The 15,162-nt window shown below is 35.6% G+C and overlaps 2 protein-coding genes across 2 annotated transcripts; both read right to left on the bottom strand.

Annotated features, from left to right (window-relative positions):
• Positions 1 to 225: 225 nt before the first annotated feature.
• Positions 226 to 6,055, bottom strand: LOC309510352 (interferon-inducible GTPase 5-like). Its single transcript, XM_082185103.1, has 4 exons — positions 5,912 to 6,055; positions 5,578 to 5,660; positions 2,381 to 2,948; positions 226 to 2,152 (listed from the first exon to the last, which is right to left on the bottom strand). Exons 3-4 carry the CDS (start codon positions 2,946 to 2,948, stop codon positions 1,524 to 1,526), a joined length of 1,197 nt encoding a protein of 398 aa, XP_082041229.1. The 5' UTR covers positions 5,578 to 5,660; positions 5,912 to 6,055; the 3' UTR covers positions 226 to 1,523.
• Positions 6,056 to 8,021: 1,966 nt separating this feature from the next.
• Positions 8,022 to 14,457, bottom strand: LOC309510361 (interferon-inducible GTPase 5-like; the record flags this gene model as incomplete). The annotated part of the gene is made up of 3 exons (XM_082185112.1): positions 8,022 to 8,757; positions 13,536 to 13,675; positions 13,896 to 14,457. 3 exons carry the CDS (start codon positions 14,455 to 14,457, stop codon positions 8,269 to 8,271), a joined length of 1,191 nt encoding a protein of 396 aa, XP_082041238.1. The 3' UTR covers positions 8,022 to 8,268.
• Positions 14,458 to 15,162: the final 705 nt, after the last annotated feature.

Raw genomic sequence — 15,162 nt, 5'->3', positions numbered from 1 at the left:
AATAGAATTCATTTTATTTATTATAAATACAACAACCACCCAATTGAGTATTATAGATTCAATAAAGATTCATAAACATTTGTAGATCTCTAAATCTTTAAATGATAGTCATTTTAGATGCTGTCAGTAACCTATGTTAATATTGTGCGTTTCGGGATTACAAATGATTAAACATTTAATATAAAACTGTAAAAAACGCATTAAAGTTACGATTTGATAGTAAGACATTTTCCAAAAAAAATTTAATCAGAATTAAAGCACCACTTCAAGGACAAAGAACGTGGATAGGAAACTGGATGAAATACTAAAAGTTAGTTCATGTGGCATATAACACACAAGAACAATCAGAAAAAAACTCCTTAATCCTTGATAAATAATTACAAATACATAAACATTTAGTTTAAAATAAAATAACTTGATTTAAAGTTATTATTTGGCTGATTGGAGTATGACAGAGTATTCAAACCTGTTCTGTAACATTTATGAAAAGCAGTACAATGAGAATAAAGAATGTCAGGACTTTTGTCAAACTCAGGCACTGCCTCAAAAGAGCCCAAGACCGATTGTACACACACAGGTTTGAAGATAATCTCAAAAGGCTAAATGTTTTCACAGTGGTAATGAGACTAAGAGACTTTAAGAATGTTTGACATTTACATCCAAATACACACATGCAAACCTTTATTTTGGACTCATCAGCAACAAACAAAATAATGAAAAGGGCAAAATAAAAAATTGTGATTACTGAGCAATATGAGGGAAACCCAGATGTTTCAGCGGAAACTCCCATTTGTGAACTGCGAGGAAGATCATATGGATGTTTTATTTTGTGATCATCAAGATACTGTATATGAAACCTTACTTTCTGCATTCATTTTAAGTTTTGTAAAATGATTTGCCCTGTCTTAATAATTAATAGTTAAATCTTAACAACCTTTGACACTTCAGCTTTATCTGGCCAATTGTACTTGAAAATATTGGGATGTAATTGCGCTTCGTAAGTTATTACATTTAAGTTTGAACCCAGATGCTATTTATTCAACACATGTTCAGGTGGGTAACAACCCACAGAGAACAACAGAGAAACTGTTTTTGATAAAACTGTCTTTGTATCTTTCACCAGGTTTGGAGGAGTCCGTTGATGAGCCAACACACAAACGGCAACTTATCACAAAGTGATAAATGTTTTTAATGTAATGTAGTCATGAGTAGCAGTGGCAGCTGAGGCTTTGATGCTGTTATTATGAAAAGTAAATTGGAAAGAAGAGAGGGCCAAAAGCAATCAAATAGGAAAGACACAAAATTATGTAAAGAAATGCAAATTTTGAGCAAATATATATTCGCAAACAAAAGTTATTTCTCCAAAGGTAAAAATCGTACACATTTAATTCTGATTCACATGTAAACGTGAAATCTATATCATAAATGTATATTAGATATTTTGCGCTAAATGTCATAAATGTTTTTGTCTATAAACACCCCAATAGCAATTAGTTCTAAACGCTGTTGAACATTCTTGTCTTTTACACTTCAGTCTCCAGTGAAGCCATCAGCACGTTCCTGGCATCATCAGCGATGTCATTCAGAGCTCTCTTCAGCATTCTTGAGACAGTCAGATAAGACATTCCTCCTGCCACCAAACTGCCAATAATAGGAATAAAGCTCACAAGTAACTCAACAGTATCTTCTGATATAAGAAGAGACGCAGCACCCAGCAAGGTTAATATTGAATTTGTGTTTATCCCTTGATGCAGAGGAGACTTCATCAGACTCTTCAATTCCTCTACGGTTTTCCCAGATCTTTCACAAAGCTTCTGAAGGGATGGATCATCCAGACCAAACACACTGTAGTACTTTCTCAGCTCATCTGCTATGATGGCTATATCCGCAGTGATCGAAAGACCAGGAAGAGGAATGACAGCAATACAAGCAGACAGGAAAGCAACTTTTCCAATGTTTTCTTCCAGAGCTTTCTTCTTTTTCTCATTAATCTCCAGTGTAATATTCGGCAAAGCCAACATCAGCACACGTCTCTTATGCTGTGGAAGCTCTTTCTCCATCCTCTCCTGCAGCAGATTTAAATCATACTTGCCGAGCTCCCAACCAGAGATCAGGAACACAACAGGATCCTCTATACCAATCTTTCTCAGACCTAGACAGAAACAGGAAAGGGCATCATGAAATATATATATAAAAAAAGGATTATTAAATATTTTATAATCATAAATTAATAAATAATATAGGCTAATAAATTATTAGCAGTGTAATTCAAATTATCATTGTTTTTACATGAGAAAAACATATTGTTTTAATACATTAATCGTAAAGATAACATCTAAATCTCTTTACTGCTTAAAACATGTGAACTGAATAAACTAACCATTTTCACAATCCTTTCGAATGGTATCCAGCGTCTTTTTCTGGTCAAAGCTTTTCTTCCTCTTCTCAGCAGTAATGCAAAAGTCAATCTTGGAACGAACAAAATAAAACTTTTTCCCCATGTTCTTGATCTCTTTGGCCAGCTGAGTGTGGCATTCTCTGAACCGATCTGAAGCAATGATGATGAAAAAATCATAGCGTTCAAACTTAACCAGTTTAAGATACTCGTCGGCTTTGAAGTTTGGTGTTCCAATGCCAGGAAGATCCCACACTTTCACATTTTTGTATTTAGGGTGAAGGTAAACTTCAGGCTCCATAGTGGTTTCTACTGGGCCAGTTTCAGCAGCGCCTTCATCTTCATCCCCTAAACCCCTGAATGCATTGACAAACGTGGACTTTCCAGAACCTGACTCTCCCGTCACACCAATGTTAAGTTCTACAAGATCTTGCTGTTTGAGGTATTCTTTGATTGTGTTTATCGCTGATGGGAGATCCTGAGTAGATATGGAATCTTTAATATCCTCCAGGTCCTCCGGAGTTATTATACAATAATCTTCAAATGTAGCCATCTAAAAAAGTAATATAAAAATAAACTGTTGAAAAGATGTTGCTTAAAACAACAGTTTAAAATGTCAGAAGTCCCTTTCTATGTGTTGGCCCATTTTAGCTGAAACTTAAAATCCTGAAACTTAAAGGCCCAGTTTTCCAGACAGGGCTTAGAATAAGCCAGGATTAGGCTTTAGTTTAATTATAACATTTAAGTAGCTTGTATAAAAAATGCCTTAAAAACATTACTGGTGTGCAAATTGAGACAAAACAATGGCACTGACATATTTTGCGATATGTCAGTGCAGGTTGATTTCAGTTAAAACATACATTTTAGTCTGGGACTAGGCTTAAGATGTGTCTGTGAAAATGAGGGAAATTCCCATTTTTACTGATGGGAGGTCAAATGGGCCATCAACTAAACAGTCTTTTACAGTTTTTAAAAATTGCTTACACACAATTTCGGAAATGGCTCAATTTCTCAAAACTACACACAAAAACTCAAAACATGCACACAAGATGGAAAACGTCACAAATCTCTTGCAAAAGCAAACTGTCACGTTTTGGGTGTTTGTTTCTTGTTCCTGTCTTTTGTCTGTCATGTGATGCCCTGGTTTTAGTCTTGTGATCCTGCCGTGTGTTCCCTTGTCTGTTGTGTCATATTGTAATTGGTTTATTGTTAAAGGGCTGGCTCCTATTATGGATTTTTGAAAATTACCTTTCATGTAGTGTGTAACATAGCTCTAAGTGAATAAAAACATCCTGCAAAGTTTTAAATCTGAAAGTTCACCGTATATAAAGTTATTGTCTTTCAAAAGTAAGAGTCGACTCTGAGTCCGATTTTTTTAAATCTTTTTTCAAACAAGTCATAAGCCGTTTCGTTGTGACGTCAAGATGAAACATTAGCATATTGCGCGCCCACTTATTGCGCACGCAGACACCAGGGAAAACTTGAACCAACTTTGAACTTTGGTTCAAACTTGAAAACTTGAACCAAAACTTGAGCTAAGGCCGATATATCAGCCGATATTTGCCATTTTTTAAATATCGGCATCGGCCAAGATGGCCGCCGCCACGCCTGAGAGTTCGTCTTCGGCCAAGATGGCCACTTATGTTTCAAAACGCTAAACACAGGCAGGCAAAAGTTAAACACAACTGCAACAGTTATCATCATTTACACACAACAACTCTAAAAAAAAAATAGTTCACACTTATTTCTAATGATGTGACCAAACCAACTGTAATAAGTCAGTTCAGAGTGCCAAAACTGACTAAAAATGTTGCACTGATTGTTGATGCCAACAATGGATGGAAACAATATAAGAGGGAGAGAAGGAAGAGTATGAGCATAAGTGGAGGTGAACAAGAAGGAAGAGGATGAGGAGGAGAAAGAGCAAGGTGTGGAGAATGTTGTCAAGGCTGGATCTGGCTTTAGGGTTTTTCCCTTTGCCTGCAGAGATGACATTGTCTGTGATGTGGACAAAGTCCTCAGGCCGTACCAACATGAAGACATGATGCTGAAGCAGAATAAAATCTCTCTCACTGACCGTGATTTAACAGTTGCACAACTCTTCTTAGTGTAGTAACTGTAACATGCTTTTAACATGAGTTTTTTACAGTTACCTTTTTGGCTTTTGCAGTTGGGTCACTTTATTTTAACAGTATGCAAGTGCTAAATATAGGCTACAGACATGCACGTAACCATCACTCATATACCTAAACTTCAGACCAAGTCTACAAAAATACAAGAACATCGTGTGCTTTAAACTCAGTTTGCTATTGTAAAACAAACTTTTTGCAAAACTCTGTTTCACAGTTAAGCCATGTTAGACTCTTGACTCAAAACTAACAGCTCTTTTGTTTCATTTGGGAAACACTGCCATGTAAATGTCACACTCATTTACTGATGACCTACACCCAATGATCATGTGAAAACACTTAGAAATTGATCACTTAGAAATCAAACTCAGTGTTTTATATATATATATGTAAATATATACTGAATATGCATACAAGTTAAGTCACCTTTATTTCTCTAGCACTTTACACAATACAGATTGTTTCAAGCAGCTTCACAATAGTAAAAAAAATCTGATTCTGCTGTAAAGCAGGTCTAAAGGTCTTTTCACAATCTGTATTGTGAAAAGCGCTATACAAATAAACTTGACTTGACTTAAAGCCAGTGTCATTATTCAGCTCAAATCAGTTCAGTGTTGATTCAGTTCAGTTCAGCTGTAAAGTTAATCAATTGTGCATTCATACTGTATATACAGTGTATTTGTGCATATACATGCACGTGTGACAAACTCCTGTACACTCCACTGCACACTGAACAAGCAAAATATTTTATATTTTTCACATCCGTATGTAGTTTGTAGTATGTGGCTAATCATTTGATGTTTGTATGTAGAGTTCACAAAATAAATTTTTTAGAAGAATTAAAATAGTTTTGGATGAAGTATTTGCTTTTGCAAGAGATGTGTGATGTTTTGCATCTTGTGTGCATGTTTTGTGGTTTTGTGTGTAGAGTTTCGAGAAATTGAGCCATAGTTTCAAAAACTGTTAAGCATTTTTGAAAAACTGTAATAGGTACGGTTTGAAAACTGAACTGTAAAGCGTTATGCAGACCCTCTTACATTTTTTCAATCTCACCTTTATGTTTCAGAGCACGAGACACAGGAAGAACTTAGACTAGGATAGAGGAGCTGTTGTTTCATTCACCACCGTGAAATTCACTGTTGTAAAGAAAAGTTTGAAATATTTAATCAAGGACTGCAAATAAATACATGAATTACTCTTATAATGTAAAGCCGAATTGATTCAACAGGCATTTTCAATGTAACATTTGAATGCTAAAAAAAAAAGCTTCTAAAAGGGATTTTATATTATAAGCATTGAAGGATAGGAAATTCTGAATATTTGATTTTACAACAAGAAATGCATTGCTGTCAAAAGTTTTTAAAAGTTCTATAAACATCTTTCTTACCAAAATCTTCTAAACAATCCACACAGCAAGAAGACACTGACAGCAGATCTGAAATGAAGCCTGTTGTTGCGCAGACCTACTGACTTTTACTCTGGTTATAAAACAAAAGCAGAGCGAGATCCGCCCAAAAAAATACTTTCACTTTCACTGCCACATCACCATAGGAACTAGAGTCAGAGGGACATAAATATTTACATGGAGTTCATGTTTTGAAATATGCACATTAACACAGAGGGGCATTGATAGACCCATTTAACTGCAGTCTAAATAGTGAGAGGATTTTGGTTGTGATTGCAGTGGCTTGATAATTCATGTAGATTTATATGTTGTTTTACAATGGCTCAAAGTCTACAAATGAAAGACCAGGAAGGCTATACTCTTACAATATAAGAGTTGAATATATGGCACAAAAAGTCACACAGAACAGCGAAATGTGATCATTTCAAATCAAGTATCTGTCAGTTCCATTAAATAAATATGATGGCATTGAAAATATAATTAATCTTATTGATTATAAATACAACACAACCACCCAATTGAGTATTATAGATTCAATAAAGATTCATAAATATTTGTAAATCTCTAAAGTTATAGACAAATACAAGCAAATACTCATGAAATCACATGGCATAAGAACAATCACCAAAACTCCTTAGCCCTTATTAAATAATTACAAATGATTAAACATTTAATTTAAAATAAAATAACGTAATTAAAGTCAATACATTTTCCAATATATTTTAATCAGAATTAATGCACCACTTTGAGGACAAGGAAATGGTTTAAGAAAGTGGATGAAATGCTAAAATTAGTTAAAACTAAAAATAAATATTGTAATAATTTTGATATAATTTAACCTTATTTTTTTTACTTTCCTATTGTGGACACACTGGGTGGATATCTGCATTTACCGAGGCTTAAAATAGCATGGTATGTTTATTCAGAGCTGCATTGATCTCCTTTTGTTTCCTGAAGGGAACAATTAATGAATTGTAATGAAAGTACTTACAAATACGCAAAATCATTTGGCACGAACAATAAGAAAAATCCTTGATAAATAATTACAAATAAATAAAACTTTTAGTTTAAAATAAAACTTGATTTAAAGTTATTATTTGGCTGATTGGAGTATGACAGATTATTCCAACCTGTTCTGTAACATTTATGAAAAGCAGTACAATGAGAATAAAGAGTGTCAGGAATTTTGTCAAACTCAGGCACTGCCTCAAAAGAGCCCGAGAGCGATTGTACACACTGAATTGTACAATCAAACATTGTTTGAAGGTAATCTCAAAAGGCTAAATGTTTTCACAGTGGTAATGAGACTAAGAGACTTTAAGAACGTTTGACATTTTCATCCAAATACACAAATGTAAATCTTTATTTTGGACTATTTTGGATCAGCAACAAACAAAATAATGATAAAGGCTAAATAAAATATTGTGATTACTGAGCAATGTAAGGAAACCCCAGACGTTTCAGCTGAAATCCCATTTGAACTGCAAGGAAGATATGGATCTTTTATTTTGTGATAACGGATCCGTTGTAAATGGATTTACCCTGCCCACTTGAGCAAACTGCAATATCAGTTGATTTATGACAGTTGTTACTGTGGCAATAGTTTAAATAGCTTGTTAAAGATTGTTAAAACAGCTGATATTAAATTTTAACAACCTTTGACACTTCAGCTTTATCTGGCCAATTGTACTTGTACCCTATTTCAAAATATTGTAATTGCGCTTCTTAAGTTATTACATTTAAGTTTGAACCCAGATGCTATTTATTCAACACATGTTCAGGTGGGAAACAACCCACAGAGAACAACAGAGAAACTGGATGACTGAATCTGGAATATTGATCTTTGTATCTTTCACCAGGTTTGGAGGAGTCCGTTGATGAGCCAACACACAAACGGCAACTTATCACAAAGTGATAAATGTTTTTAATGTAATGTAGTCATGAGTAGCAGTGGCAGCTGAGGCTTTGATGCTGTTATTATGGAAAGTAAATTGGAAAGAAGAGAGGGCCAAAAGCAATCTATCAAGTAGGAAAGACACAAAATGATGTAGCCTAAAGAAATGCAAATTTTGAGCAAATACATAGGTGCAAACAAAAGTAATTTCTCCAAAGATACAAATCTTATACATTTTAAATTTTAAAAAAGTCTGTATTTTAAATCAAATGTAAGTTGCTTTGGATAGAAGTAACAGATAATTAAATGCATGTAATGTGAATACAACGTGAAATCTATATCATAAATGTCTATTAGATATTTTGTATTAAATGTCATACATGTTTTTTGTCTATAAATACCCCAATAGCAATTAGTTCTAAACGCTGTTGAACATTCTTGTCTTTTACTCTTCAGTCTCCAGTGAAGCCATCAGCACGTTCCTGGCATCATCAGCGATGTCATTCAGAGCTCTCTTCAGCATTCTTGAGACAGTCAGATAAGACAGTCCTCCTGCCACCAAACTGCCAATAATAGGAATAAAGCTCACAAGTAACTCAACAGTATCTTCTGATATAAGAAGAGACGCAGCACCCAGCAAGGTTAATATTGAATTTGTGTTTATCCCTTGATGCAGAGGAGACTTCATCAGACTCTTCAATTCCTCTACGGTTTTCCCAGATCTTTCACAAAGCTTCTGAAGGGATGGATCATCCAGACCAAACACACTGTAGTACTTTCTCAGCTCATCTGCTATGATGGCTATATCTGCAGTGATCGAAAGACCAGGAAGAGGAATAACAGCAATACAAGCAGACAGGAAAGCAACTTTTCCAATGTTTTCCTCCAGAGTTTTCTTCTTTTTCTCATTAATCTCCAGTGTAATATTCGGCAAATATTCGCCACTATTGAACACAACACAGTGTTGTTCTTAAAAGGTAATCCTTCACTGTGTTAATGGCTGATTGTAGATCTTGAATATGAATTCTTTAAATTAATCCCAGTCCTCCTGTGCTATTGCAAAGTCATCATCAGATGTAGCCATCTAAAAAAAAAATAAAAAAACCTGATAGTCCTACAACGATAAACTGAATAAATATGTATTAAAACAACCAAATTTAACACCTTTTTACCTGTATTCTAAAGAGATTCTGGTTATTTTTCCACCTTAATCATAACCTTGATCAGATAAAGGTTTTGACGATCATTATGACATATAGGGTATAGGCTATACAACAGAGGTAGTAGGTTTGTTGGTTTAACAATTTTCACTCATCGCACTGATACAAAATGAACAGATGTTATTTATTTAACTGCTTTAAAACGCAAGTGAAATGCTTGCATGGTGAAAGTCAGTTTTTTAGGCCTAGTGTATGATTAACACCAAGAACAGTTAAATGTTTTTGGTTTCTTTTTTATTAACTGTAAATGAAAATAAATTAGGACAATTTTTACTTCTGAACAGCAATATGCCAAAATGTCAGGGAAAGCTTGTGATTGTGCAGATGTAAACTTTGCAAATCAATCACAGCATGAAGTGACCTATATAGCCTATAGCTACTTTATATTTTATATTTAAAATTGTATACATTATAATTTTTGTATATTTTATATAATTTATAATATTTGTTTTATTTATTTATAAAACAGTGTGACAGTGTGACAAGACAGTGTGCACTGTATCAGCATGCAAATTAAACATTTGCAAGTCTCTCTTTTATCTTAGTGTAGCCAAGTCAGTAGGGGGCACTGCTGAGGGTATCTGTAGAGGGTGTAATTTCCCTTTAAAGGGGTGGTTGATTGTGATTTCACTTTTTTCATTTTAAATGGTGTGTAATGTTGCTGTTGATGCATGAACATTATCTGCAAAGTTGCTGCGCTGAAAGTTCAACGTAAGCAGAGATATCGTCTTTTAAAAATCAGGAAGTTTAATGCCTACAAAAACGACTCTAATGGGACTACAACGAGATACTTCCCGGGTTTTATACGTAACTAACCCATGCAGAAAAGGGGGCATGGCCATATTTCTGCGGCTTTGTCGAAGAGGAAGAGTTATAGTGAGAGCTGTAGCCATGCCGTCGAAAGTGTGTTATTTTCACCCAGCTGCCAGGTCTTCTGTGTTCGGGCTTCATACGGACGCTGTAGTTCGTCAACAATGGCTAAAATTTATGTTTGATTATGTTCCTGAAAATTTCAATCGTAATAGCTCATGTGCTGCGCGTTTTACGGAAGACAGCTTCCAGAATCTCCACGAATTCAATGCCGGATTCAACAAGAAACTGTTACTAAAACATGAAGCAGTTCCAACTTTAAAACCAGAGGCAGCAGTTGTTGGGCCACAACCTATAAGTAAGACTTAATAATGTTTGCATGTATAATTTCAGACGTAATGTTTTAGTTTTATCAAGGACGTAAACAAATGCCAGCGCTGGCTTTAGTAGCCACTTACACGTACAAACGCGTACAAACATTTTGGACCTGAATTTGTAATTATGTACTAATTTTGTAAATGTATTTTCCATGTATATTTTATGACGTAATTTTTCGATTTGATCAAGAATGTAAACCAATGCCAACGCTGTTTGTTTATAGCCAGTTAGTTCGATGCTATTTTGTGTGTATAAGACAAACGTGTATAAAGTTCAAAAACAATAACTTTAAAAAACGGTATTACTCAGTCATTTATTCAGTTATATTAAATGTTTAATCAGGAGAAAACCGTATCTCAAAAGCTAACAAGCAGCAGTAGCATTTTCAAGTAACAGCGTATCGAAATTCTTATATAATAATAGTAGATTAGAATAGAATAGAATAGAATAATAATAATAAAAAAAATTAGTACCATTCAGAAACGTTTTGTAAGAGCCGTGTTTGGGGAGGTTGCTTGATTCTCTTCATTGCCGCTTTTTGGGTCTGATTCTGGCTCAAACTGATACGGCAGTATTGGCACCATTATTTACATTTGACCGGAGCACATGCAACTTTCGCCCGTAAAGGTAATGGGCGTGAAGTTTCCGGACAACATGCACTACGCAGTTTAACCAATTACAACACACCGGCCCAACTAACCAATCTGAGCCCATTGCCTGTTTCTGAGGGAGTGGTTTCATAGAATCAGGAAGTCAACCGGTCGTTCAAATGACAGAGGAGAAAGCGGCTTACAATAAAGGTGAAATTTATGAAAAAAAAGAAAAAAAAAATGAAAAAAAACCCACTAAGACATGTTATATTGGGGGGAGATACTCACTTTGATTCACCAAGTGTGGTGTGGAAAGAGTTTTGTGTGTAATTGTGTATTCAGTTTGCTGTGCAGGAAATTTGATTTCTTTTGGGGTTATTGTATTTATTTATTTATTGGTTGTGTATATTTTCTTTTGGAAGTGTTGTCTCCCTCCATAGTTATTTGTATTGCCATCCTGTGCTAAGTTAGTTTGGCCAGCTTTTGAGTGGAATCAAATGAGACCAGAATTCATGTATTTAATAAAAACTATGCTTTGATTTGATCATCACTTTTGCCTTAAAGGACAAGTTCGGTATTTTACACTTAAAGCCCTGTTTACAGATCGTATCTGATGAAATAGAACGGTTAAGATTAAAATTTGGACACATGCTCCTGTCCCGAGAATTTTAGGTTTATTTCGCTTCCCCCACCCCCACAATGGTTGTCTATGTGCACTGGAAGATTCCTTCCTAAAAACACATTAAACTTTCGTTTACAAAGACGTGAAACTCACCGAGTGGTCAGGGGTGTTCACTCAAAAACTTGTATAGGACGTGCTGTGAGACCGCAGCACCTTTATGGTATTACTCCGCCGCTTCTTCTTCTGCTTCTTCTGTGTATTCAATGAAATGCCCGTGGTTTGCTTGCAATTGGCAAAGGTGCATTATCGCCACCAACTGGGCTGGAGTGTCTATTATTCAAGCTCTCAACGGAAGAATCACGGGTGTGACGCGTTTGGCAAAATAGGTCCACAAAAGCTAAATAAACCTAAAATTCTCGGGACAGGAGCATGTGTCCAAATTTTAATCTTAACCGTTCTATTTCATCAGATACGATCTGTAAACAGGGCTTTAAGTGTAAAATACCGAACTTGTCCTTTAAGTTTATTCATTTAATTGAGCCGAGCGGGGAACCCCGTAGTGATTTGGGATCTCCTACCCAACCAAAATTGGAGTGGCGTAGTCAAGAGCAGTTACAAGCACCCCTATTGCCCCATCACATTAGGCTTATGACCAAAACACCTATACATACAGATACCTAAATTTACCTTTATGGTTGCTTGGATGCAAATCTAAATAATACAGTTTTAACTTGCTGAATACAGTTTAAACTTGCAGAGAAATCTGGTATGAAACCTGTTTAGATCTGTACAGTCAAACAATGTTCTTTTCAGTCATGCAATATCACTGGAATATATTTAAAGGGGTATTCTGGAAACAATAAAACAGCAAACAATGAAATGCATGAACATCACAATTTAATGTGTATTTCCCTCATATGATTATGTAGTATTCACAATATACAGTTTTCACTACATTGTAGAATGTGTATCCTGTAAATGATTCAAATGATGAATTGCCATAACAGCTAAGGAGCAAACACAAACATTGAACAAAGGAAACAGGAAACAAAGATGAGCAAACTAAAAGTCCATGAAAACGAAACCAAAACAGACTAAACTGTGACAACCAAAGAGTAAGATAAATATATTAAAGTACTTCATCTATGTCATTTAAATCATCTATGTTTAAAATTGCAATACATATGTATATATTTCTAAAATAACTTAATTGGAAAATAAATAATAAATTATATTCCATATCCCTGTTGCAGAAGATCTAAGTTTACAAAAATGAAAAACATATTCACTAATGGGAAGAGAACTGCCTTTAAAGCTTTACTAGTGAGTTGATAACTGCAAATGCTATATTTGAAGGTTGAGTAGTGAGCTCATTGGCTACTGATACAGCAAGAACCAATCAGCTGTGCCCTATAGATAATGATGTGATTATGAAACAGGTGAGTAAAAAAACCTTTTAGCCTGCACCATCTAGAGTTTCATGCCAGAACTTTGTATTTATGAACTATTATGTACTTTCTGAAAGAATTAACTTGTAAGTATGCAGAATATTACAAACTTTGAAACCACTGGTTAAATATGCTGGTACGGGTAATCTGTCTAATTACACTTCAGTCTCCAGTAAAGCCATTAGCACATTCCTGGCATCTTCTGCTATGTCATTCAGAGCTTTCTTCAGCATTGTTGATACAGCCCAATAGGACATTGCTCCTGCCGTTACAGAGCCTAAAAGAGGCACAAACCTAACAACAGACTCAACAGCATCTTCTGTTACCAGCAAGGATGCTTCTGTTAGTATAGATAAGATTGAACCTGTACATATTCCTTTATGCCAAACTGACTTAATCAGACTCTCTACAGTCTCTATACTCTTTCCAGACCTTTCACAGAGCTTCTCCAAAGATTGCTTATCAAGACCAAAGACGTTGCAGTACTTCTCTATCTCAATTGCTATGATGGCTAAATCCACTACAATTGAAATACCAGGTAGAGGAATTGCAGCCACACAAGCAGACAGGAAGGCTACTCTTGCAATGTTTTCCTCTAGAGATTTCTTCTTTTTCTCATTAATATCGTGTGTAATATTCGGCACAGCCAACATCAGCACACGTCTCTTATGCTGTGGAAGCTCTTTCTCCATCCTCTCCTGCAGCTGATTTATATCATACTTGCCGAGCTTCCAACCAGAGATCAGGAACACGACAGGATCATCTATACCAATCTTTCGCAGACCTGTAAAAAGGTATAAAATAAAGGTATTATGAGTGATGTAATCATAACTAAAGGAATATTGTATTATTCATGGACAATATTTATCAATAATTACATGCATGTTAATATCTGTTTTACCAAAGATATATCCACAAGAAAGCATAATGTTATTGACAACCTGAATTTTTTTTATTGCTCTGTTTGTTAAAACATTGCCATATCTTTAACTGAATAAACTAACCGTTTTCACAGTCCTCCCGTATGGTATCCAGTGTCTTTTTATGGTCAAAGTTTTTCTTCCTCTTTTCAGCCTTAATGCTTAAGTCCATTTTGGAGCGAATAAAATAAAACCTTTTCTCCATTCTCATGATCTCTTTGGCCAGCTGAGTGTGGCATTCTCTGAACCGATCTGAAGCAATGATGATGAAAAAATCATAGCGTTCAAACTGAACCTGTTTAAGATACTCGTCGGCTTTGAAGTTTGGTGTTCCAATGCCAGGAAGATCCCACACTTTCACATTGTTGTATTTAGGGTGAAGGTAAACCTCTGGTTCTGTAGTGGTTTCCACTATACCTGTTTTGGCAGAGCCGTCTTCTTCATCCCCTAAACCCCTGAATGCATTGACAAATGTGGACTTTCCAGAACCTGACTCTCCTGTCACACCAATGTTAAGTTCTACAAGATCCTGCTGATTGAGGTATTCTTTGATTGTGTTTGTCGCTGATAGAATATCTTTTGTAGAAATCATTTCTTGGAGCTTCATCAGCTCTTCTGTTATGTCAAAGTAATTGGCAGATGACATCTAAAAATGTGTTGGAATACAAACATAAGCCTCATGATTGGAATATCTTGACATTATTGTTGTATTTAACACAAGTACAAATGTGTAGATATCTCAATCAGAGACAAACTCTTACCTTTATGCTTACAGATCAAATGCTTGAAGCACAGTTGTTTCCTTCACAGAGGGGTTCTAATGGTATTTAAAGAAAGTTTCATACATTCAGTTAGAGAATTATTGGTGGGCCCTATAAAGTATCAGAATACACATAAATTCTATTAAATTTAATCATTAGAAAATGTGTTTTCTATGTTTTTTTTTTAATGAACAAGTGATGCAGGAAGATATACTTCTCTTACGAGAGGTCTCTCGTAATGCGTAAGATATCTTACGCTAGGGGAAAATCCTTTTTCCGTGAGATATTGAAGCCAAAAATGATCCTTAATTTTGTAATAATGCAAAACGCGTTGCGGCAGCATGCAGACATAGGCGAGGCAGCTTGCGCGCCTATTGGCTGTTCTGCGGCAACTGCAGCAGCCTATCGAGCGAGGCCTGCAGCAGCCTATCGAGCGAGGCCTGGCGTGACGCCAGACCCAATGAGGGTGCTTCGCGCCCGCTGCGTCACGTCCCGCCGAAACGGGCGTGGTCTAGGCCTATAAATACCGCTCGCAGGCAGCTATTATCTGATTTTTCATCCTTCAAGCGAAGCACACGCATCGCTGGAGC

Source organism: Leuciscus leuciscus (genome assembly GCF_965113295.1).
Source record: "Leuciscus leuciscus genome assembly, chromosome: 12".
NCBI classification, from domain to species: domain Eukaryota; kingdom Metazoa; phylum Chordata; class Actinopteri; order Cypriniformes; family Leuciscidae; genus Leuciscus; species Leuciscus leuciscus.
The sequence above is the reverse complement of the archived record's forward strand: the minus strand, read 5'-3'. Positions and strand labels throughout refer to the sequence as shown.

What these genes read in the sequence shown, in the direction of transcription:
- LOC309510352 (XM_082185103.1), bottom strand. Translation starts at nt 2,948, where the DNA reads ATGGCTACATTTGAAGATTATTGTATAATAACTCCGGAGGACCTGGAG. An exon ending in TCGAAAGGATTGTGAAAATG is followed by an intron (nt 2,153 to 2,380) that starts GTTAGTTTATTC and finishes GTTTCTGTCTAG; the next exon opens with GTCTGAGAAAGATTGGTATA.